At 49.1% G+C, this 23,234-nt stretch overlaps 9 protein-coding genes across 9 annotated transcripts; 6 read left to right on the forward strand and 3 right to left on the reverse strand.

The window, feature by feature from the left end:
• Nucleotides 1-14: 14 nt before the first annotated feature.
• On the reverse strand, nt 15-2,383 carry DEU56DRAFT_502924 (uncharacterized protein). The gene has a single exon (XM_041346541.1). The coding sequence runs from the start codon at nt 2,007-2,009 to the stop codon at nt 159-161; it is 1,851 nt and encodes a 616-aa protein (XP_041205762.1). The 5' UTR covers nt 2,010-2,383; the 3' UTR covers nt 15-158.
• A 500-nt stretch (nt 2,384-2,883) lies between these two features.
• DEU56DRAFT_502768 (Inosine/uridine-preferring nucleoside hydrolase domain-containing protein) lies at nt 2,884-4,916 on the reverse strand. The gene is made up of 7 exons (XM_041346537.1): nt 4,504-4,916; nt 4,370-4,441; nt 3,875-4,313; nt 3,797-3,817; nt 3,316-3,746; nt 2,955-3,264; nt 2,884 (listed from the first exon to the last, which is right to left on the reverse strand). Exons 1-6 carry the CDS (start codon nt 4,537-4,539, stop codon nt 3,187-3,189), a joined length of 1,077 nt encoding a protein of 358 aa, XP_041205763.1. The 5' UTR covers nt 4,540-4,916; the 3' UTR covers nt 2,884; nt 2,955-3,186.
• DEU56DRAFT_818373 (WD40-repeat-containing domain protein) lies at nt 4,913-6,665 on the forward strand. Its single transcript, XM_041353963.1, has 8 exons — nt 4,913-5,118; nt 5,188-5,334; nt 5,387-5,525; nt 5,579-5,751; nt 5,805-5,974; nt 6,022-6,108; nt 6,157-6,235; nt 6,289-6,665. Exons 1-8 carry the CDS (start codon nt 5,017-5,019, stop codon nt 6,457-6,459), a joined length of 1,068 nt encoding a protein of 355 aa, XP_041205764.1. The 5' UTR covers nt 4,913-5,016; the 3' UTR covers nt 6,460-6,665.
• An 80-nt stretch (nt 6,666-6,745) lies between these two features.
• On the forward strand, nt 6,746-8,430 carry DEU56DRAFT_503193 (uncharacterized protein). Its single transcript, XM_041346544.1, has 2 exons — nt 6,746-8,277; nt 8,331-8,430. Exons 1-2 carry the CDS (start codon nt 7,068-7,070, stop codon nt 8,339-8,341), a joined length of 1,221 nt encoding a protein of 406 aa, XP_041205765.1. The 5' UTR covers nt 6,746-7,067; the 3' UTR covers nt 8,342-8,430.
• Nucleotides 8,431-8,636: 206 nt separating this feature from the next.
• DEU56DRAFT_915330 (uncharacterized protein) lies at nt 8,637-10,205 on the forward strand (the record flags this gene model as incomplete). Its single annotated transcript, XM_041357726.1, has 1 exon — nt 8,637-10,205. One exon carries the CDS (start codon nt 8,637-8,639, stop codon nt 10,203-10,205), a length of 1,569 nt encoding a protein of 522 aa, XP_041205766.1.
• A 168-nt stretch (nt 10,206-10,373) lies between these two features.
• Nucleotides 10,374-11,941, forward strand: DEU56DRAFT_503119 (uncharacterized protein). The gene has a single exon (XM_041346543.1). It carries the CDS (start codon nt 10,478-10,480, stop codon nt 11,843-11,845), a length of 1,368 nt encoding a protein of 455 aa, XP_041205767.1. The 5' UTR covers nt 10,374-10,477; the 3' UTR covers nt 11,846-11,941.
• Nucleotides 11,942-12,148: 207 nt separating this feature from the next.
• Nucleotides 12,149-13,829, forward strand: DEU56DRAFT_503198 (uncharacterized protein). Its single transcript, XM_041346545.1, has one exon. The coding sequence runs from the start codon at nt 12,258-12,260 to the stop codon at nt 13,779-13,781; it is 1,524 nt and encodes a 507-aa protein (XP_041205768.1). The 5' UTR covers nt 12,149-12,257; the 3' UTR covers nt 13,782-13,829.
• A 2,413-nt stretch (nt 13,830-16,242) lies between these two features.
• On the forward strand, nt 16,243-17,274 carry DEU56DRAFT_903003 (uncharacterized protein; the record flags this gene model as incomplete). Its single annotated transcript, XM_041356619.1, has 3 exons — nt 16,243-16,917; nt 16,974-17,134; nt 17,193-17,274. Exons 1-3 carry the CDS (start codon nt 16,294-16,296, stop codon nt 17,272-17,274), a joined length of 867 nt encoding a protein of 288 aa, XP_041205769.1. The 5' UTR covers nt 16,243-16,293.
• Nucleotides 17,275-21,557: 4,283 nt separating this feature from the next.
• DEU56DRAFT_903004 (uncharacterized protein) lies at nt 21,558-23,162 on the reverse strand. The gene is made up of 3 exons (XM_041356620.1): nt 22,903-23,162; nt 22,692-22,852; nt 21,558-22,629 (listed from the first exon to the last, which is right to left on the reverse strand). The coding sequence occupies exons 1-3, from the start codon at nt 23,011-23,013 to the stop codon at nt 21,867-21,869; spliced, it is 1,035 nt and encodes a 344-aa protein (XP_041205770.1). The 5' UTR covers nt 23,014-23,162; the 3' UTR covers nt 21,558-21,866.
• Nucleotides 23,163-23,234: the final 72 nt, after the last annotated feature.

Raw genomic sequence — 23,234 nt, forward strand, 5'->3', positions numbered from 1 at the left:
GTCTGTAATTGTCAAACGGCAAGGAGCATTATTTGATTGTCTTCATCGCGTTAGGTAAATACTAGTAGTTCGTAGTCGTGGAGTTCATAATCGTAGAGGAAGGCATGGGTACAACAAAGTAACGCGAGGCTAGCGAGCAGCAATGTAGTCGTAAGGTTTCAGCACACGATGACATTTTCAAGACCCCTAAAATTAACGGACCCGGAGGATGCATGGGCAATGATACGAGTGGTAGTTCCAACCCTCTTCCAAGGCTGCTTACCATTGGGCGTAAAGAGAAGTTGCGCAACGAATGGCTCTTGCAGCTTCCGAATCAACGCGGCAGCAGTGCTCTGGGTGAGCCACTCTGTGACGAAGTCCTTGGATTTACCGACCCAGTTGTCCTTTTCCTTGTCCTTTTCTCTCTCTTTCTCCTTCTCCTTCTCGCCATCCTTGCCCTGCTTCGGGGTGCCCTCTGTTGCAGGCAGCTCTGGCGAATCAGGGTTATCAGCAATCGGGGTATCAAGAGCCTCAGCGCCTGTGCTCCCCTGGCGTTGAATAAGTCTAGCGTCCCACATTCGTACGATGCTGTATTTGGCAATAGCGTTCTTTCCATATAATGTGTCTAGCTTATGTGTGGCGATGACCTCGAGCTCCGAGAGACCCTCAGCTTTGACGAGGTAGCTGAAGGTTCCGGGCTTGCCATTTTGGTTGGGGACAAGGGTGGCCACTTCGTGGACGAAAAAGGGCATACTCATTCTCCCGTTCGCGATAAAACGTCCGTGAGGCGGGTCTCTCAAAACGTCCTTTACAAGCTTGAGAGCCGAAGAAGACAAGCCGGTGGTGATGCGTTTCGAAGTTTTGAGCAACCTGAATTCGAATTTCGATGAAATGGAGTCTTGTCGAAGGTCATCAGATGGGGTCATAAAGCACCTGGGGTGCGCAGCAAAGTAACTGTGAAGGGTCGATGACTCTCCTAACCAGTCAAAGAGTGAGAGGTCATCGGTAAGCGCCATGATCTCCTTCTGAAGCCGCACAAAGGCGTGGAGTTTCTCCCCGTACATTACAGGCATGTGGATACCGAAAATACCTAGCAAGGGCATTAGAACAATCCATCGGCTATGATGACGCTTACCCATGAGGCAATAGGCAATGTCTTCGATCTTCTTAGTTGTCCTGCCTCCCACCCAGCTCAACCGCTTCTTGACATTGTCGACGCCGGGTTGGAATTTCTCCAAAACCTTGATTTCGATACGAGTGATGTCGTGGAGAACGGTGAGAAGTTCGTCTTTGTGATTCTTGTCAGAATCGATGAGTGGCTGCCAATCCTGCTTGTAAAATCGAATAAATCCAGGTGCGAGGAGCTCCTGCAGCGTCCAGCCTCTCTTGAACCACTGACTGTCTTTCAACTGCGAAATGTCGGAAACGTCTGCAAGGTAAACGATAGTGATTGCCGACTCCTTGTACCAAGAAAACATCGAGATAATGGATTCTTGAAGCTCAGCGTTGTTCGTCTTATCGATACAACACGTGTCGCTCCACGCCCATCGATAGCCTTCTTTCTTCGAGACTGTACAGAATTGTTGCAGCTTGGAGATTTCCCGCGGGGCATCCATCTCGTAGACGCTGCCCTTGATCTGCCAATATTGGGGTTCGTCCTTCGCGCTTGCCCACTTGTGGGAAAGCATCGCATATTGAAAGTATCGGTTAACTTTGCGCTTAATGCTATCCTCGGGGGTGAACAGAAGATTCTCAGAGAGCCGTTGGTACTCCTCCGACTCTTTGAAAACTCCGTCGAGGTCATTGCTAGTATATAGGATCCCACTGTGGGTGTCTATCAAGCGAAGAGGCATGTTCGATAATTTGTCGTCGATTATGTTCTGGAAAGTCTCCTGTTTGTGCTTGAGGATAACCTCAGGGTCTTCGACAGGGCTATCGACTCTGTTGACAGGCTCCGCAATGGTGGCGGGCTCCGCAGTGATGGCAGACTCTTGGGTGGCTGTGTCTGAAGATGGGGGCACGAATTGCATATCTGCATCCTCTTGGGGGGATTCTACCACTATGGGTAAGGATTCTTGGCGAGACAATTCGACTTGCGGGTTTCCATCGTCTTCGCCTTGCGGATTTCCATTGTCTTCGCCTTGCGGATTTCCACTGTCTTCGTCTTGCGAGTGGCTTTCGTCCTGTGAGCCCCGTTCTTCTGGCAAGTCACTTGTCTCTTCTCCTTGCGTGCCTTCCCGGGCTTGCGTCGAGTCATCCTCGACGCCGTCTACGGGGGCTTCAAGGTCCTAAAGACATTCGTACGTTAGCAAAGACGCGTATAAAAGCAGCAGGAATCACACCTGAGCAGTGCTGTCCTCAGTGGTGCGTGACGATGATCGGCGAATGAAATTGAAACGACTAGCAGAAAACTCAGAACAACAATATCTACAGTTCGTAAAACCGACCTTGGTTTTTTGTTGCCGCTAGAAGCAACCTTCAATTAGATGAGCTTAAATGTTAAAGCTATGGCACTCACGATTTGTCGACCCCCATAGCGCAAGGAAAATTTGTCAAGAAAAAGAGGTGGGGTCTATCTGATAACAGGGCGTGGTGAGATGCATTTATACATCGTCCGTCTAGCACCCATCAAGCAGCACCGACTGACGTTAAGGAACAAAGTTTTCTGATGTGGGCAACTCTCACGAAATCGCGTGTTGGTGGCTGAAACTAATCACATAATGAGGACGTGATGCTCCTGGTGCGGGTGGCTATGAGAACGAAGTAGTTCGTGCATTAGCGGATCATAACAACCAGACAACGTCTTGAAACAAACACAGCCGGTAGATCCACACGACCAGCAACCTTCAACAACTTTACCTGGTTCATATAACATGTCAATTTGATAAGCATAATCAGGGACTCTCTGACAGAAGGTGATCGCCAAGCTATAATGGTAAGCGTGTGCGCACAGCATGCGGATCGTAACTACTAACCAATAATAGCCTTATCGAAAGCGCTCGACCGCCATGGTGTCTTCAACCATTATACAGTGGCAAAGTGCTGGCAGAAATGGCAGTGTATACCAGTCATGAGATGACATCGTGATTGATAGCATGTAATAAAATCCGAAGGGCAGTCCCACGCTTAGAGCAGTCCTGACCGTGGGGGAACAGATAGGGGAAATCCTTCATGAGCAAGTAGAATGTAATGTGAACTTGTGAACTGTCATTGTCGTATATTAAGCGGGGATATGGCATCACATCGGGAGACACAATGCAAAAGCAATTCAAAAAACTGGGCGACCTACATCATTCTCGTGAGAATAGAAGGCCAAGTGTACGTTCGAACACACACCTGAACGGACTGGGCAACCACGCAATTCTTCCCGTTAGAGCCCCACGAGTCATCACATACTCGATAATTCCAGACGTCAATGACCGTCTCTCCTGCGGTGTGCTTACCATGCAACTCTACATCCACTCTAAAACGTCGAGTTTCAAAGAGCTCAGGATGGGACACATATGCGATGGTTAGCGCATCATGGAGAGGAGGACCTTGATCGAAACCAAATGTTGACTTGTACGTTCCTGCGAAGAAACTGATGATGGAAGAAAGCGTGCTTCTGAGATTAGTGGATGGATGTGCCAGCACGCCGTCTACAACGGGTAAATGGGGTGATCTCAGACGGGAATGGATAGCTGAAGTAATAATGGCTGTGTGTGTAACATTGATGGGTATCATAACAGCCTTGACTGGAGCGTCTAAGACAATCTGTGCCGCCTCAGCTGATGGAGGATCAGGACAAGTATAGTAACATTTTCAATGGGAGACGCACGGTCACACATAATATTGAATTCTATACGATCATCGTAAGGCGTGGTTCTTCAAGTCCAACTAACAAGATGTTACATACCTGCGACGGCAGACCTATTTCCGACACCCACTCCTCCGCCCATAAATACAAATTGCTCTACTGCTTCCATAAGGTTTGGATAGACGCTGACAAATAGGGCGATGTTCGTCATAGGTCCGGAGGAGACAACCGACACTTGATATCCAGTACCATTTCGCCACACATCCTTGATCGCTGTTGCCATTCCCTCGACGGCATGGATGAACGACCCATCATCTTTCCGAGCAAATCGTGCTTGAACTTCAGGACTATCAGCTGAAGGGAGCCCTACAACACCTCCTAGGCCATCTTCTCCGTGAATTTCAGGATCGTGCTTTGTGGGTCGAAGTAACGGCTTGGATGCGCCAGGATATACGAGAACATCGGAAGGTGCGGCGAATGCGTGCAGACACCTTGCAGTGTTCTTGGCAGTGCAATCAGCGGACGCATTGCCATGAACCTAGGAAGTCTGCTTAATATAGACCTGTCCAGAAGGCAGCCGCTTTGCATACTTACACTGGATACTCCAAGAAGTTTGATATTCTCTAGTTGACAGGCCATCATAAGTGCGGCGGCATCATCATGTCCCTGAGTAAGGCATCCCTATCAGCACATCCAGGTCAAACGGGAATGAATGGTCAATCGCGTACCGGATCAACGTCTAACCAGACATACTTCAAAGTCATCTCTTCTGGCTGGCTAAGTGGGACCGATGTGGTTCGATTGTAAGGGCAACAGTAGCACTGGACAGTGATCTGACTGATAAGACAAAAAAGTTAACGAGGTTTGTTAATGTTCGTGATTTCGTATTCAAGAGTCAGATGGAACGAACTTCCGTCTTGCAGTGACAGTATTCTACCATGAATCGAAGGTCGTACCAGTTTGTATCACTCTGCTCTGGGACGCCAACTAGAAACGAAGGCAAGCAGTAAAGCCTATAACTTGCACAAAATAAACAAATTGAGATGCCGCAATTGAAAAGGTGAAGACTCCGATTCACTCCGAGTTCCACTGACACTCGTGACTCGTTGCTGGAAGGACGCTCGCGGATTCGCTTCTGTATCTGGTTGTTTATTGAAGGCTTTCGATCCTAACAGTGACAAACAACGCCTGCCATCCGACTCCTCGCAGAAAGGAAAACCACTAACACCCCAGTCACATCAATGTCAAGTCAAGTAAACAGCAAGGAGGAAGAAGAGGTAGCACCCCTTCAGCGGCCACCGTCTCCCCCTCTCCATACAACATTCGCCGCTCGCGGTCTGCATGTGGGTGTAGAGGACTTGCGTATCCCCAAAGAACTTCGCATTCAATATTAATACACTCCATTGAATCAGGCACAAAACTTTCCTGCACATAAGCCGCGTGATCTACGTATACCGTCACCTCAAGCTATAACGCATGTAGCGTGGAGTTGCGATGGGAAGCGTCTAGCTGGCGTTGGAATCGACAAAATCACTCGCATCTGGACTCCGGAAACTAGTGTATGTATGTGTTACATCTCGTCATGATTCACTGTCCATACCCCAATCGCAGATGGAATCAAGAGCTGCAACCCACTTTTCTGGCGGTCACTCCGATGATGTTGACTATATATCATGGAATCCCACTCATCCAGAGTTGTTTTGCACGTCGAGTCAAAAGGACAGAAGGATTGTATTCTGGGATGCACGGCGTAAGTTTCATATGCCTCGTGCGCATTGTGAATAACCCTTACAGAACTCAAAGAAAGTCGGCACACGCAGCAAATAACTCTGAAAATCTCGCCCGTGCAAACGAACTATTCTCCGGACGGCCGGGCTTTGATATTTACTTCGGCTGGGCACCAGCTCTTTCTCTTGACATATGGGAAAGATGGTGACGCAGCAAAAGAGCAATGGCACCTCTCAGATAAGGACGGGGTTTGTTCCACATCGTCTCGACCACTTAACAAGTTACCGACGTCTTTCAACAGAGCATTGTCGCATCCACCGCCATGTTCAATCATGTCGGTGATGGTATCATCCTGACACATCATTCTGAGCATAGCGTTCGGGTCATGGACTACCCAACGCTGGTCCTTAAAGAAAGCCCTGCCGCTCACGTCGGAGGCTGTGTTGCAGTAGCGCTTGATCCCCGGGGGAGGTGCGTAGTTACATGCTTTCATTAACATGCACTAACATCGTCTTCAGATATCTTGCGTCTGGAGGCTATGACTCCATTGTTAACATGTTTGATCTGAGTGAATGGATATGTGCTCGGACAATCTCCACTTGCGAGTGAGTAGATCAAAACACGTCAATCCTCCACTCATTTCATTCCTCCAGAAATGCGATAAATGCCTTGAGCTTCTCGTACGATGGAGAGTACCTCGCTATCGCAAATACAGGTCCCTATATCGACATAGTAAGGACTCGTCTTTGATGACGTATATGCTTCTGACATGATGGGTCCAACAGTGTGCAACGGAGACGGGTACCCCATTGCATCGTGTTCCTGCATTGGCGCCGTCACCTACAGTGACATGGCATCCTTCAAAATATGTCTTCGCCTATTGTGGGCAAACAAAGCTCCGAGAGGGCGGGCCTCCTCCTGTGGCTATTATCAGCTTGTTTGGGGGCGGAATTTGACAAACGAGCTTCGGAATTACTATCCCTTACGCTGCTGAATTCGCTACACCTTGTACTAATTTTATCGATTCCATACGAAAGTCTGATGGATTGTGACGATTAGCGAGGTTTGTAGAGGCCCATCAGCGTGTTTCAGAAGGTTGTTTATTAACTGTAGGCGCACTTGTTTTCTCCAATCGTAATATTAATGGTTACAAACAACGTGATCTCGCGGTCTTATAATTGGATAAGTCGAATCTTGTTTGCACGGGAAAATCCTTGCAAGCTTCTTTCACAAATGGGATAAACGTATTTGGTAATTATGGTATTGTATTCTCAGATTTATGCTCCGTGATTCCAAAGATCAGTGTGCGCCGTGCGGTGTTTCAACGCTTCTGGTGTCAATCAATCAAACGACATATTAGCAGTGCCTTCTTGGCGCTCGCGGTAAAGTGCTTCAAGGGGAGACATCAATACATTTATTTGGTAAGGCTGCCTCGAGGACGTTCGAGTTCTCCCAGGACCCCTTACTAAGGTATGCCGCTGAACGGATCGCGCCAAGCTGATTTGTATTTGAAGACCTGCGCGAGCATGCTGTGGATCCACCGTCATTCACGAAGTCCGTGTCGATGCACATGCAGATCCCAATTAGTGGCTCATCCTTCACGCTTGATGCGGCTGGCGTAGCCGGTTTTTTCGGAGGCGACGAAACACTCTCAGCGATGGCTACGGTACATCTGTACCGCGGTCGAAGATGGCTGGGCTGGTACAACTCTCCAGGGAGCTATACGGTCGCCAAAAGATACGGCCAATTAGCCAACTCCCGACTCTGGGATGGGCTGTTCCCAGGTCCAAATCCAGAGCCAGCTGAAGCATTCGGCCTGGATGGCAAGCCTGGGCCGCGATATGTCGCTTCGCTGTCTGGCACAGACATGGCCACGGGGCACCTTGCATACCTCACAGTACAGAGAAGCAAAGAGTTGACGTGCAAGAGAGTTGAGGGCACAGCCAGCACGGAGACATTACCTGCAACAGTGACTGTTATCCACGTCGGAGACGTCACGTATAAGGACCAAGTGGAGATGATGAGCACAAACCACGCACTGCTAGCCACCATACCCATAACCATCAGCGTCGCGACATGCGTCTCATGTGCTGTCGTCGGGGACTGGCTCGGCTTCAGCCTCATTCTTCTCGGAATCATTTCAAGCGGCGTATCCTGCCTTGTGATCGGCACTGCGAGGCTCCATCTCCAGGCACCCAAAACCGTGACCCCCGGGGTGCCCCCAGGGGATGGGTTGCTTTTGACCTTTCGCGACGTCGTCGTCCTGAAAGGGTCGGAAAAAGACGTGAATGCGATAACGAAGGGGCAATTCTCGCTTGACATGCGTGGCGGACCAGAGTACCGGAACGTTGGGCTGTGCTCGCTCCTCCTGCTGGCACAATTCATGTTACAGCTCCTCTTGATCCCTCAGGCGACACTCTTCGGTCAAGTGATGTTTCTTTCCTCCCTTGCAGCGTCTTGGATCTACAACTCGTTCCTCTCTTCCCTTGAGAGTGAGAAAATACAAGGAGATCTGTTTTACAAGGCACTGCGGGTTGAGGACGAATCAATCCAGAAATATTGCCTCCATAACAGGAGAAGCCAGGCTGTTTTCGCCTGCTCTATTCTCAGCGATGGAATAGAGACAGAAGAAGACTTTGACGCGGAGCGCATCTTGTCGTTGTTCGTGCCGAACAAGACGAGGGTTTGGAATCTTTGGAGGGCCAAGGTTGCAGGGCAGTTGAAATCTGCCTCCCCGAACAAAAGTTTCCTGGCAACAGAACAGGAGAAGGAGGGTTTGTGCGATACAAATTGTAAATTGCTGGACACGTTTCTACTTGATGCACAGGTTGCATTTGAGGCGTCTCGTAACTTGCGCTCCAACTCCAAGTGCACCTGGGAAGCAAATGATGTATGAATGATCGATATACTTAGCTGTACTTATTGCGTAGCAGGACCTACTTGTATTTGACGCCCATCATGATGTGAGCCTTCTGTCAACCGCAAGATCGAGCGTCAAACAGGATGCAGGTCCGGCATGTCAGGATCCGGGGAGCGGAGGGCGTGGGTTCGAATACCAATGTGCTCAGTGCGCAGGCGCGCGAAGCTAGATTTAAGCAAGGAGGAGCGACAATGGTTGAACCACATACCAACTATGTCTCAACACCCAGTTTCAACCAATTCAAGAAATTTCAATTTCAATTTGGATGTGTCTGGCGTCGCAGGATTCTTCGGTGGAGACGAAGCCGTCCAGGCTATGATGACTATCCACCTATACAAGGCTAGGAGGTGGTCTGGGTGGTACAACGCTCCCGGCAGCTTCGCCATTGCCAAATACTTAGGCCCCATAGCAAACTCTCGGTTCTGGAACGCGCTTTTCCCCGGGCCCAACAAAGACCCAGAGGAGGTCTTTGGGCTAGACAACCAGTTGGGCCCCAAATACATTGCTTCCCAGTCCGGCACCATCATTGATAAGACGACACATCTCGCTTATCTCTTGGCACAGAAGAGCAAGGAGGTTCGCCCTTTAAATAAAGTTATGGGGCGACCCGGGCGAAAGACGCAGCCGATGACCTTGACTGTCGTCAAAGTTAATGACATGTTTGGCGTGCAGTCAGAGACTCGCCCCCAAGACTCGTCTCAATTGCACGACTCGGAGAAAACACCAACCACTATCGTTGGGGTCCTAGATCATAACAAATGGCTAGCCATCATGCCCATATTAGCAAGCTTATCTACCTGCGGACTGTGCGCATATAATCGCGACTGGTATTGCTTCGCGATGATTCTTTTGGGTGTCATTTCCAACGGCTTGACATATCTTGTTGTTGGCTCGGCATTTGTCGTCCTCAAGGGAGTCAAACCTGCGGATAACGCCCCTCCTGGGGACGGGATGCTGGTCGATGACAGTTCAAACCACATTGTCATTCTGAAGGGGGAGGAAAGGGCCGTGAACGGGGTCACGAAAGGGAGGTTTTGCCTGGAGTACACCCCTGACGCACGCTGTCGCCGCGCACCTACGGATCCACGCTCAGACCCAGAAGCACAGCGAAATGAGATTGGACCCAAAGAATACAGGAGCATTGGACTCTGCAGTCTCCTGCTCGGCATGCAATCATTGCTGCAATTGCTTCTCATCCCTCAAGGAACGCTGTTCGGCCAATTTATGTTCCTCTCATCGTTCGTAATCTCCTGGGTTTATAATTTGTACCTGTCATCTCTTGACAAGGAAAAGGTGCAACAGCAACTACTGTTTAGAACGCTGAAGGTGGGACCCATGTCGAAATTCGAGCTGGGCACTAGGACAACAGCCGCGGTATTCGCCGCGCTTGTCTTACGGCCACCTCCTGAATCCGCCTCCGCCTCGTTTGAGGCCAGCAAACTCCTGAAGTGTTTTCTGCCGAATGAAACTGCGGTGTGGAACAAGTGGAGAAAGCACATAGGACGTCATATTGAAACCGTCAACTGGACTCAAGATACGGATTGGGAGGAAAACTTGAAGTCGCTAAAAACATGCGATGACACAGAGCTCAGGAAGGAAGAGCGTGACCTGCTCGCAGAACTGTTGGATGACGCGGGGGATGCCTTCCAGGGATACTTCGAATTCTTCCTATCAGGTAACCAGGGTGTCGGTGGAGGGAAAAACGCTTCAGGATTTCGGCGCGAGTGGAGTTCTTCCACAAAAAGTCGGCGCACAGCGGAGCATGCACCACTGTCTAACTGATTGATTAAGGCGGGATATGATTCGAGAGCTTGGTTGGTTGGTTTATATATGATTGCATTTGACAGGAACTTCATTGTTAGTTGCTGGACATTCGCGTGTGCTGTGTGAATATTATTCAATATTCAAGTTGTAGTTATAGATTGCTGCGTATTTTATGCACTTACATGATTCGTCTTGTTAAATGAAAATTTCCCACCAAGTTAGCGCCTTGACGGTCCGGTTGCACTGAGGCAATGAGATCGTCAATCAAGTTGGTTTAGTGGTTAACTTGAATGTCCTCCTTCAATGTACCAATCAACCAGTCGCATATCAATCTCGATACATCGGGCGTCGCTGGATTCTTCGGTGGGGATGAAGCGATTTCAGCGATGGCTACCGTCCATCTCTACCATGGGAGGCGCTGGCTAGGCTGGTATAATTCACCAGGAAGTTATACTGTTGCCAAAAAGTTTGGGCAGCTCGCTAATTCGAGATTTTGGGATGGTCTTTTCCCGGGTCCAAATCTCACACCAGCTGAGACATTTGGGCTGGACGGAAAACCCGGCCCTCGTTATTGGGGTGTTTTATCGGGCACGGATATGCCCACCGGTCACCTGGCGTATCTCGTGGTGCAGAAGGCGAAAGAAGTCGAGGAAATTGTAGAAGTGGAAGGGAGGGAGACTACACCTCTGTCGGTCACCATAGTCGATATCAAAAACGTAACGGTGCAGCACGCGGACCAGGCGCCGATGATGAGCATCCATCATGCTCTCTTGGCCGCTATCCCCATTACCATCAGTCTCGCAACGTGCGCGCTTTCCGCGGCTTCGGGAGATTGGTTAGCTTTCGCCCTCATCCTGCTAGGAGTCGTTTCAAGCGGCACATCTTGCTTTGTCATCGGATCTGCTCAACTCGAATTTGTTTCCGTGAAGGAACCTGCTCCAGGCACGCCGCCTGCAGACGGGATACTTCTAATGCGAAACGACGTCGTCATCGTCAGAGGTGCAGAGAAAGATATCAATCCAATAACGAAAGGCCGGTTTTCCTTGAGGATGGATGGCGGCCCAGAGTTCAGACGAGTTGGACTTTGCTCGCTTCTCCTTCTCGCACAATTCCTTCTCCAGCTCCTTTTCATCCCTCAGGCAACGTCATTCGGACAGATCATGTTCATCTCATCGCTTGCAGCCTCATGGGCATATAACTCATTTCTATCGTCGCTGGAGCAGGAGAAAATACAAGTCGATATCCTATGGAAAGTGCTCGACAATCCACGAATATCGAAATTTGGGCTCAAGAGCAGAGCTGCTCAAGCAGTGTTTGTATGTTTGGTTCTCAGTAATGGCGTCCAAAGGCCTTCTGTTGATTTCAAACCAAAGAAGATCTTGCAACGTTTCATATCGAACGACACAAGGGTATGGGATATATGGAGAGACAAAGTGGCGGCGGAACTGGAAAATAACAAGGAGGAAAAATCGTTCAACCTTGGCTCTACGGATCTGCGAGGGTTCGGAAATCATGACCGGGACCTCCTGGAGTCATTGCTTCGGGAAGCCCAGAATGCGTATAGAGGTTACCAGGAACAAGTACATAAGATTAGCGACAATAGCCATATTTCTGAGAAAGAAGTACCTCGTTCGGACTATGTTCAAAGTCGTGTTTAGTGTTTGTTGTAGGCCACATTTCCCATCGATTTATTCAGCTATGCTCCAGCCAACCTGAGCCTGCTGTGACCCAGATCACATTGATACAACACATGGTGAACTCGATACAAATTCGGGCCGCATGAATATATAATGGATCATGTCGAGCCCATACTGGCGAAGGTCGACTGGCAGCTAACAGCAGCATTCCCATATGGATAACTTTGGAAATAGGGGCCGATTAGTTCAACGAGATAAAAGGGGATATCTTCACAGACGGAGGGCATTGCATGGGGAGAACACGTTCCGGATAGCATGGCGCCTAGAGCTCATACATTTCCGAGTGTGCCGAGTGCATGCATCCCGCCAGGTGCGCTACGTAAAAGAGCAATTGTGAGCCGAATTCTGCACACCAAATCGCAACGTATGTACCATGCCCCACAAAGCTCCCTTTGAAATCTATCCTGGCTATTTTAACCTCAACGTATCCGGCGTCGCAGGGTTCTTCGGGGGTGAAGAAGCCATCTCCGCGATGCAGACCATTCATCTCTACAAGCATAGAAAATGGCTGGGATGGTACAACTCCCCCGGCAGCTGGAATGTCGGAAAGAAGTTCGGATTACTCGCAAATTCCCGTTTGTGGGACGGGCTCTTCCCTGGGCCCAATGAAGACCCCGCAAAATTCTTTGAGCTTGACGGAAAGCAGGGCCCAAAATATGTCGCCTCTAGATCTGGATCCATCCTAGAGCGCACCGGCCATCTTGCATACTTGATAATGCAGACATCCAAGGAGGAGCTAGGAGTGCAGGTGCAAGGAAGGGTCACGAAACCAAATAAAGTGACCATTATCAAGACACAGCCCATTTTTAAAGAGTCAACAGAAAAAGAAAAATCGCCAGTTCGCGCGATCCCACCTCATAGTGGGCATCACACGGACGTCGCGATTCTACCGATAGCCGTCAGCTTCACCACATGTGCGCTTTGCGGGTGGACATACGACTGGTTCTGTTGTTCGATGATCCTCCTGGGCATCGTCTCAAACGGCATGTCCTCCTTGGTCATAGGGTCCGCACATTTAAAGCTGCAAGGCGTGAAGTCAGCACCTACGGCTCCACCCGGGGACGGGATGTTGATGGACGGTGATGATATCGTCCTCCTCACCGGAAAAGAGGAGAACATTGCCACCATCACGAGGGGCAAATTCATGCTCGATTATGAGCCCTGGGTGAGGAAGAGAAGCAGGAAGGAAAAGAGGAAACGTTCCGTTCCTGGAGACGGTATGGGATCGACCAACTCGAATCGAACAAGCGATGCGGAAGCAGGTCTTCAAGACAGTTCTTTAGACCGTGGTCTAAAGGAGGGTACCGTTCCAGTGAGAGACGAGTATGCTGCTATTGGATTATGTTCGCTTCTGCTTGTCATACAACTCCTCGGCCAACTGCTCTTGATCCCCCAAGGCACATTCTTTGGCCAGATCATGTTCCTGGCCTCCTTCGCAGCTTCATGGGCGTACAACTTGTACTTGTCCTCGATCGACAAGGAGTATATCCAAGAACGGCTACTCCTAAATGCACTCAATCTGGATGACCAGCATATGCGGACGTACATCCTTGGCACGAGAACAACCGCCGCAGTATTCGCATGCCTGATGCTCCAGCCTCCTGATATCAGTGCAGACAAATGGGAGGAACAGGGTTTCAAACCAGAAAGTATCATCCGTAACTTCATTCCGAATGATACGCCAGTGTGGGTTATATGGAGAAAAAAGGTATTGGATGTAATGGGAGCGCGCATTCGCAGCCAAGAACCTTGCCACAGTTGGCTCCAGATGAGCAACGAGGACATTGAGGGGTTCAAGAAGAATGACAAAGACCTTCTCGGACAGCTCTTAGAAGATGCTCGCATTGCATATGATCTGGCCACGAACGAGCAGTGGTTGGTCGGCGAGGAGAAATAGAATAATGGTCCGACATACCGTGTTACTTGTACCTAAAGATATTGACTTCTGCCATGCGACTGTAATTAACTATCTTCCGTTAGAATCGAACAGTCCGGGACATGCATAAAACGACTCACCAATCTTTACACCAAAAGGACTGCTTCGATCGCACCTTGCGCGAGTCTTTGGTAAAGTTCTTTTGTCACCGCGTTCTGAACCGTAAATAAAATCAAGATTAAAAATCACGCACCTTCAGCCAGACTTCAATGTAGTAATCAATATTTCTGAGATGGACACCACGACCCACCAAAAGACTTCACAAATCAACTTTACTTCGAGCCTCGGGCGGCGAAACCGATCAACCCTTCACAACTTCGTCTTTTCGGAAGGCAACTTTCAAGCTCCGTGTACATCATGATGCACTGCTTGAGCCGTGCCATTGTCGGGCAACAGCGTGTCTTTCTGGCCATTGATAACCATTTGCTAAATTTTAAATGTGAGTAAGACCATGCAATACGCAAGTGTCTACACGCACCCGGACCACCGAAGGGAGATAACTGCTTTTGAAATCCTCGGGTAGTACACTGTAGTACAGCTGTCACTTGCATGAGACTGCCGTTGTGGTTGATCGCCGTAAACTGCGGTGACCTTGCTTTCAAAGTTCAAATTCAAACTCCACCACCTAATTGGTTTAGCAAAACAAACTGACCGAAATAAACTATGAATACATTTGAGCGATGACCATGATGTGAGTTTCTCCGACTGGATTTCACGGAGCAGACATTCGACCACAGAGAATACGGCCAAGCGTTCGTCATCTGGATAGGCGTCCATGTTGATATTGTCCGAGTCGCGGAATCTACCGACAGCGGAATCCCTCCCATTTCTCCTAAGGCTGAACCCCGGTTTCGTCTTCATCAGGTCAGACAAGGCCTATGATATCGAAGCGACGTCTGTAATATCCACGAGGTTGATAGGTGAGTTTTCTTCTTGTAGGGAGGGGAGGGCGCAGATGCTGACGTATCGTCAAGGTGCTTGAAAAGCGATTATGTTCACCCACAACGAGACTGCCCTATTGGCCCTATTTTGATGCCGACGTGCTCGATCTGAGCGTTGCGCCTAGCACTAGGAAATTGGTGAGTATTGTAATTTATTCGCATTTCGCCAACCGGTCCCGTTTTTGAGTGGTGGAGTCGGTTGTCAGGTCTGTGCGCTTTTAAGAGTTAGTGCGCACCGAAAACCCCTTTGACGGGGACGTGTTTTGAATAAAATACGCACCATTCTCTACGCGCCTTGACCTTGCGTGCGCTTAGAAATGTGCCATACGCGGGACGGAAACATGTCGGCTGACGCGGGCCCTTTATGCTGCGCTTGTCCTTGTCTCACTAGAAATATAACGCTTTGATCCATGGTAGGAATGCTCAAGCATACGGCGGGCAGGGACCTACGCAAATTTAGTCCAAGTCAACTCGAATCTCACGTCAAGGACCAGCACTATCCAACGTCCCGCATGTGCGCAGCGATCTCACATGATACTACATCTGCGAGGCGATTCATGAGGTTAAATTACCCGTCGCGCTTGACTTGATGGTACGGCTCTTACCTTGACCTTCGTTTGCACGGTCCCTTGTCGTGATCTGACATGTTCCACTTCACGCAGACGGAGATCATGCGCCAGACTATTACGCAGGGTGCTCATTCAAGAGCACGATGACCAAGTGTCATGTGATAGAAAAGAGAGGTGCGGAAATCGCATTCTACTATGCATGGACCTGCTCTTGGCCATCCGGAGACGCAATGCAAGTTGGAAGCGTTGGAGAGACGCGCCCTTCTATTGGTAGCTGGATGGGCATATCATTCGGTGGTGTCAATTAGCCCGCAATCTCCTGTTCAATATGTTTATATTGATAAATCCTGTCGATTAGATTTCGTGTATACAATTTTTGGAAGCAATCAATACCCAGCAGCATACAAAAAAAATCATGTCCGTATACACGAAGAACATGCTCAGCCAAGGGGCAAAGGGCTCTAAAAATTGAGATCCAGCGCATCGTGTTCAATGTTTGTTCACCAATATCTTATTCTACTCTTCACGACAATCACCCTATACACTCATCCCCACAGCCTCATGGGGGATTATCCGGGCGTGTTGTGCCATTGTCAAATCTGGTCGGTGGAAGCATTCCTTTGTATAACACCAAGCTGTGCTCACTATGCCGCTTAGTATGGGCAAAAGGTGTGGACAATCACACGAAAAGGAAGTGATATGTCGGAGACGCTTTGGAACGTCCACTAAATATTAAAGCGTGACCCACATCTAGAAGGGTTCCAATAGCATAAATACTGCCCCTTGTGTCCCTCTACTCCTCTTCAACATTCATCGCACTTTCCTTCCAAACATCTGCCATATAACTTGTGCATTGTGAGTTACTCTTGTTCACTTCCTTCACCTTCTGTCGCTCATCTTGTCCTACCACAGTATAAGGCCTGGCGCCATAAACAACACATCTCAAGCATTCTATCATTAACTATGGACCACTACGCGACTCCAATGAGCCAAAGTTCCATCCCAGGCCCGTCCCAAGACGAGCCTCAACTGCAACCCCAACGTGCCGAACCTGTGCCATTCGATATGTATGCCGATCCATCTCAGTACGCTCCACTTGGGCCGGCTCCCACAGCGTACGGAATGGAGACCGCATTGTTCGATGCTGGTATGGAACCATATGGACTGCCCCCCCTCATGCCGGATATGATGGGGCCTGCAGCCGTTCCTTCATTCGCAGCGCATTTCCCCCAGTCTCAAATGGTCCCAGAGCCATTGTACGACCCCTCCTTCCCTCTTCCATTTAATATCTATTTTCTCGAGTCTCAAATGACGCCTGAGCCATCGGACCGCCCCTCCTCCCCTATTCCCTTTGGGGTCTATTTACCCCAGCCATCCCCACCCTCCACGATACAATCCCTCAACGACCTACTCCTCGAGCCTGAACCCGTACAGGAAGGACGGGTACTACGGAAGCGCAAGGCGGTAATTAGAGATGGCGCGGGACGCAAGACTCGTACGAAACGCAAGGCGGTAAATAGTGTTGGAGCGGGGCGCAAGACTCGTACGAAAGGCCCACGTCTTAACTATGCCGCACGTCCCAATTTCGTGAGTGAAAGTCATTTATTTAGTCGGAGATATCTCACTGACGACTGTTTCATCAGAAACGGGTCGTAAAGCACGGCAAGGTCGAGTACAAATGCCTTCTTCCGCAGTGCAAAAATACAGATTCGATGCAAAATTGCAGCTTACTGAAGCATATCGGATCGAAGACGCACAATGAGGGGGGCACCGGTGAGCATTTATGCCCATATTGTGGCGGGGAGTAAGTAATACAAGTCTCTCAAGTGCGACTGTGAAGCTGATACGTTGATTCTTACTAGGTTAAGTCGCTCGGACTCTTTGAAGCGTCACATGAGATCTTGTTCCGAAGGACCTGGTGATGACGACTCGTCGGAAGATTGATTGATCATATGGTTTCGATTGGAACAAGGTTCCAGATATCTCCCTCGGACAAGATCATCGGGCAAGCGTGCATTATATCATTTGGACTTCATAATTCATCGTTCATGGACTACACATTACTTTACCTGTCATTTATATTTCTCTGTCGTATCCGCCTGCGGGCATCCTTCATTCATTGCATTTCTTTATATGTCATATCGCGCGGTCGTATCTGCAGCACCCTCCACTCATTACGCATTATATTGCTCTGTCGTATCTGCAGCATTATCTCACTCATTACATCTCACACCATACTCACGCATGAACACATCAATGCTATCACTCTCTTTAACCTTGTAAAAAAACTGTCTGAACATAAGGACTTCTAATACAATTCATACCGCAGAGAAACTCGTGCGACCGTCCATCTATAGTGAAACATTGAGGATTACCGCCACTTCATATTAATGTACGATCTATGCGACCATGATATGTGATGACGGGACGACGAAGTGGAGAACGCCAGGCTTCTGTACAATGTCTGGCTTGGAAGGACTTAAAACTTGCAAGGCACGCTGCGAGGCCAATTCGGAAATATACTTGCTAGGCTGTACTGTAACAACGATAATGATCTGCGGTCCCGCCGATCACTGGAAGTAAACTTTCATGCAAATCACTGATCGGAAGTATTCACTGTAGGAGTAGGGCCCTATAGACATACTGAGTGGTCGTGTCAGCTTAAGGTCAAGCGCAGACACGAAACTGCTTAGAGAAAACAAATAGAGGACGGGTCGCAAAGGATGGGAATGGGAAACCATAGAATGATAAGAACGGTAATAATCTCGAGGTGAGAGATGACGAGCAAGGTCGCGATGCATTATGTATTGTCCTACGACCCTTAGATGTGTGAATCATGCACCGCCATAGTAGCTACATGTCAGTCACTGCAATACGAAAAAAAAAAACGTGAAGAAAGAAGTTTGAATCATCAGTTGGCGGGGAATCCAACCAAGTCGAATACATCTACATTAAGCTAACTGCTACCGTGAGCCCCAGCACGGCTGCTAGTTGTCGCGCCTTCCTGACGTGGGATGTCAACGCGCTCCAAGCGCCATCGAGGAGGCATCCTCGGTCTGCCATGAGACCAGCACGAACAATAGCAAAGGAACGCCTTGCACCAATGGACGTCTGGGAGCGAATCATTGTCAGATGATTCGATGTCCTGAAGCACCCCAGGCTGTTGGCTAGAAGGATGTCGGGTATCGTCGACTTTCCTATATTCTGGTAGTTTAGCTGCAACAAGTCGCTGTAGGATAACACATCAGCAAAAAGGCGACAAAAATCAAGAAGACTGGGTTACAGTGACTTTCCGGCCGGCTGCGACTTCAACAACTTGTGGCTCACGGGATCCGGACCCATGGAAGGAAAGGCCCTGTAGCAGGAACTGCGTGACTCTGTTCGAGTGGGGAGGCGGAGGACTTATTTCAAACTAGATAGGACTTAGTGATGCATTGCGAGTTGATTCAAAATGAAGACAAACATGATCGAACTGAGTTGGGGCCTGCGCTGAAGTCGAGTGGGTGGGAGGCAGGGGCGACGTAGCAGGGAACTGTGGGAAATGCGTGAGTTAACTATGAAAGAAAAAGAAATGAGATAAAGAGACGAACATCCCATGGATCGCGAGGCTGGCCATGTCGTACTGCGTTTGTGCTAGGAGCGAAATGAAATAGTTTGCGAACATGGCGAAGGAATGTGGGTTGCTGGTGGTCTATTGTATGCGAAGGCCTTTGATGCCTTGGAGGGTATGATATGACAGGTGATTTCGCTGGGGTACGGCGCACGACAGCGGGACGACGGCCGCGGGTTGCGTCAGACTGTAATCATTCATCTGATTGGAAACCATGGTGACATTGAACAGCGGGGTACATACCTGAAGCAAACGTCGGAGAGTGGTATCAGTCTTTGAGGGAAGGTTAGTGCACCGAAGATAGGTTCATGGTGCAGGCAAGTGCGTACTTTGGGGAGGATAGACTGTATTTCCGGTATAGCAAGCAGAGAGGACATAGTGTTGCATATGTAAATATTGGGGCCATCCCAGGGGGGCGCGAAAGCTAGTTGAAGTGAGTCTGGTGAGGGCATGAGGAAGTGTACAGTAGTAGGAATGTCGAAGGAGGCAAGGAGTTGGCGGGACTCAAAGGCCCAAAGCTTGATAGTGTTGTCATAGGAAGCACTGGCGAGGAGAGCGCCGTCAAATAAAAGTGCTAGGCTGGTGACAGTTTTCATATGCCCTTCGAAGGGAGTTCCGACCGTCTCCAGCATCGATGCGTCAAACTCGTAAATTGACTTGGCATCAAAATCTTTGGTGAAGTTGAATGGGTCATATGCATCAGCCGTGAAGTTGAATGCGGCCAAGATGTTTTTGCTTTTATTTGTCCAGAAAATTGGCGCAAACGTCATACTCCCTGCACCCCATTTCCCAATCCTCACATCCAATTTCTGTTTTTGGATATCCCAGACCTCAAGGCACTTCCCCACATTTGAGTTGATTGCGAGCTTCTTCGAATCCGTCGAGAATCGCACTGCGCCCACATAATCACCACTCTTGAATGGACCGGCCACGAGTTTGCCGGTCTCCCAGTTCCATATTCGCACTGTCCAATCACCTGACCCACTCGCCAGCAGCTTGCTATCCGCGGATATATCAATGCAGTCGATCCTCTTTGAGTGGCCTTTGAATGTCTTCACAATCCCCGTCTCAACCTCACAGGCCTTCAGCTCCCCGATTTCGTGATTTCCACCACCAGTGGCAACCCATCGACCATCTCCTGATACCGCAACTGCAAATACCTCCTTCTCGCAAACACCCCGCGCTTCCTCAAGCTCCTTGCCCGCCTTCAGATCCCATCGCCGAGCGGTCTTGTCTCGAGATCCGCTGATCATTCGCTGGCCGTCCGGAAAGTAGGCTATGGATGTAGCACCCACGACATCCTCCGACACCATTACCGGTTCCAGGATCATGTTGATGTCTAAATCGAACGGCTCCGTTGACGTGGAAGCCATGGTTGTATCTCCGCGAGCGAAATCACAGTCAAGTAGCCAAGATATCCTTTGTATGCGTGCGTTCGAAGGAGCTGCGGTAAGCTGTCCTCGTGCGTTGTGAGCCTGATGGCTGATAAGGATTTTTTATTATGACAGCGCTTACCCTGCTGAAGCCGATGGTCAGTTGAAGAGGCTAGTGAAGAGAAGAGCGATGAGATCTTGATTCAAGTTGTGAGCACAGCAGTCTTCCTTGCTTATACCCTAACGCGGTTTTGCATGGCAGTGCACATCTATTCATAATTCAACTTTGTTTCACCTTGCTTTTCACTCACAGCCTCATAGCCATTGCCGATGGTTCCTGTGTTAGAGCGTCAATTTCATTTTCCCACCAGCCAGTCCCTTAAATGGCTAAGTATCATGGCAGAGATAGCCAAAACGTTGTATGTGTAGCATTCAATTGATTTCCTAGCCCTTCATTGCGGTTTTGATTTCGACGCTAGTGGCCGATTTCCCTTGTTCCATCATCTCAACCGTCCTCAAGTCCATGCTCACCCGATCCTCTCCATTCACAAACCCACGCACGCACCATTGCAGATGTGCACGAGGACGATTATCCCGTACTCCCTACCAGCCCGCACCGCGGGTGATGTCTGCATCGATATCACATTCAGCATTAACAGTCACGTCCACTGACCTGTAACTTCACATATCCGACGCGATTACATTGGGCAGTGGGCACTCTCATGGGGACTTATCGTCAATCGACTCAGATGAGTAATGAACTGTTCCAAAATCCGTGTCTTCAATTCATAAACGAGGCGATTGAACGAAAACGAGGCTCAACAAGCAGAGGCAGCTAGGAGAGCCCAAGCTGATCACGAAGAAGCCGAGCAGTCACGGTCTAGTGTGTGATCCCAGCGCCAGAGTAGTTTGTATTCGCGGGGTATCCGTTGACGCGAGAAAACAGTTATGGTCGCAGGAGCAGGATGATTGAACGAGACAAGGTTGGTTTATGGTTTATTACTTCCGATGCCCATTTTGCCTTATTAGTCGTCAGCCCCTGACCCAATCGATGTCCAGCTGTTCGTGTATAAACCACCAGAATTAAAATACTACCTTGGAGTTCTATGGCATGGTAGTCGTCTCCTCTGGAAATTTTTAGTGTTGGAAAACAAAGCTGAATTCGTGCGGATTGAGGACGGAGTTTGCTGGCCACGTCGTCGCGTATTTTTTTTGGCTCGAATCTTTTATATTACTGTGCCCCAGGCTTATACTACAAGTTCTATGTATGAGTCGCGCGCCATCCAGATGCCATACCTCGCGAATCTTTTATTCGTGGTCCAAGAGATACATTGTTCCGTAGATCCAGCATGTAAGGAATGTGTATTGTAACAAATGAATCACCATGATGATGATAATGATAACAATAACAATGAAGAATGGAGTGTCGCGTTATGGTATCCAGTAGAACGAATGCGTGTAGTTTGTAAAGTCACAAAGTGGTATGGTGTGATAGATGGTGAGTCGATAATAGAGAGCACAACGTATACAGGATGGGTAGCGGAAGTGAAACACTAGATCTCATCATCGAAATCGAAATCAAAGTAAATGGAGGAGTAGGGTGTGGGAGGTACTTCATCTGATGACGACGAAACCTCATCTGCCGGAAGCAAAACTGGCACGTTAGTTGCCATAAAGTCACTGGACATTGATGCGGCATTTATATCAACATCCGAGTCAAAATCGAAATCGAAGGAAATGGGGGAGGAAGATATAGGAGGTACTTCGTCAATGAAAAAAGGAAGCCACTCCAACACATCAGAGCGTATGTTCAGTAAATACGCGGGTAAGCCAGCAAAAGGGCCCTCTTCCGATGACAACGAAACCTCATCTGCCGGCGGCAAAATTGGCCCGTTTGTTGTCGCAAAGTCACTGGACATCGACGCGGCGGTTATATCAACAATGTCGCCTTCCAATGGTAGATCGGCCCCAATCCCCATGTCCAGGCAGTGATCAAGATCAAGGTCCTCTGTCTCCGTAAACGTCGAAGAAAAATCAAGGTCTTCGGCGGCCTCTGTGACCATGACCTCTGGTAATTGAGGTGAAGAAGGGACATGGGTGGTCTCCGTAACCATGGCCTCCGGAGAGACGGGATGTACTATGGTATCCGCAAAATTGGTGGTTTCCCATGACATGACATCCTCATTTACTGGGGACGAGATTTGCACGTTCTCTATGGCGTTTGGTGTCGCCGGGCCGCTGTAGATCGATGATGACTGAGTGCCCCCATCTCTTTGCCCTGCGTGTTCTGCGAAGTGCATCTGAAAGGCATCAGGTCTGGTATACCGAATCATAACAGTCAATAAGGAGACGAGCATATTGAGAGTGGGGATACGCACATTGGCGAACGAACAGGGCAAGACCCATTACTTTTCTCTTTAGCATGGTTATGCTTTTTCGACCCGATGTGGCGGGCGTAAGAGCTGGCAAGGATGGACTCGCCATCAAATAAACATTTGTATTTCTGGCGTCCCATTCCATCGAGTTCGGGGTCGAGTGTCTGTCCCAAGGACTAAGAATACGACCTCGCAATATGAAAAGAAAACTCACAAAGTCTGGGTCGTTTTTTATGGCGCTATCGTCCATTTTCACTCGCTTGACTTCGCGGTCTTCGCTGTCTTCTAGGTCGTCTGCTACGCGCTTTTGGGTGGCTGGGTTCATCTGGAGGTAAAAGTAGATGTAGTTATAAAATGTAGATGTGGAAGCTGGAGATCGTTCGCAGTGGCAGTAGGCGAAGTGGTAAGAGATAGAGGATGAAGGCCACCGAAGCAATATTTATATGTTTGTGGAGGACCGCTTTGAAAGTGCGGCGTCCACACCTCCTTTCAGAGAAACTTATGTGGACGGCGGTCTTTCACTCAACGGATTCGGCCGTGCGCCCA

This window comes from Suillus clintonianus, assembly GCF_016758775.1.
Source record: "Suillus clintonianus strain FC179 chromosome Unknown DEU56scaffold_66, whole genome shotgun sequence".
NCBI lineage: Eukaryota > Fungi > Basidiomycota > Agaricomycetes > Boletales > Suillaceae > Suillus > Suillus clintonianus.

What these genes read in the sequence shown, in the direction of transcription:
- DEU56DRAFT_502924 (XM_041346541.1), bottom strand. Translation starts at nt 2,009, where the DNA reads ATGCAATTCGTGCCCCCATCTTCAGACACAGCCACCCAAGAGTCTGCC.
- DEU56DRAFT_502768 (XM_041346537.1), bottom strand. Translation starts at nt 4,539, where the DNA reads ATGACTTTGAAGTATGTCTGGTTAGACGTTGATCCG. An exon ending in TCTGGTTAGACGTTGATCCG is followed by an intron (nt 4,442 to 4,503) that starts GTACGCGATTGA and finishes TGCCTTACTCAG; the next exon opens with GGACATGATGATGCCGCCGC. An exon ending in AACTTCTTGGAGTATCCAGT is followed by an intron (nt 4,314 to 4,369) that starts GTAAGTATGCAA and finishes CAGACTTCCTAG; the next exon opens with GTTCATGGCAATGCGTCCGC.
- DEU56DRAFT_818373 (XM_041353963.1), top strand. Translation starts at nt 5,017, where the DNA reads ATGTCAAGTCAAGTAAACAGCAAGGAGGAAGAAGAGGTAGCACCCCTT. An exon ending in TCGCCGCTCGCGGTCTGCAT is followed by an intron (nt 5,119 to 5,187) that starts GTGGGTGTAGAG and finishes CCATTGAATCAG; the next exon opens with GCACAAAACTTTCCTGCACA. An exon ending in CGGACAATCTCCACTTGCGA is followed by an intron (nt 6,109 to 6,156) that starts GTGAGTAGATCA and finishes TCATTCCTCCAG; the next exon opens with AAATGCGATAAATGCCTTGA.
- DEU56DRAFT_503193 (XM_041346544.1), top strand. Translation starts at nt 7,068, where the DNA reads ATGCACATGCAGATCCCAATTAGTGGCTCATCCTTCACGCTTGATGCG.
- DEU56DRAFT_503119 (XM_041346543.1), top strand. Translation starts at nt 10,478, where the DNA reads ATGTCCTCCTTCAATGTACCAATCAACCAGTCGCATATCAATCTCGAT.
- DEU56DRAFT_503198 (XM_041346545.1), top strand. Translation starts at nt 12,258, where the DNA reads ATGCCCCACAAAGCTCCCTTTGAAATCTATCCTGGCTATTTTAACCTC.
- DEU56DRAFT_903004 (XM_041356620.1), bottom strand. Translation starts at nt 23,013, where the DNA reads ATGAACCCAGCCACCCAAAAGCGCGTAGCAGACGACCTAGAAGACAGC. An exon ending in TAAAAAACGACCCAGACTTT is followed by an intron (nt 22,853 to 22,902) that starts GTGAGTTTTCTT and finishes TCCTTGGGACAG; the next exon opens with ACACTCGACCCCGAACTCGA. An exon ending in TGCCCTGTTCGTTCGCCAAT is followed by an intron (nt 22,630 to 22,691) that starts GTGCGTATCCCC and finishes TCGGTATACCAG; the next exon opens with ACCTGATGCCTTTCAGATGC.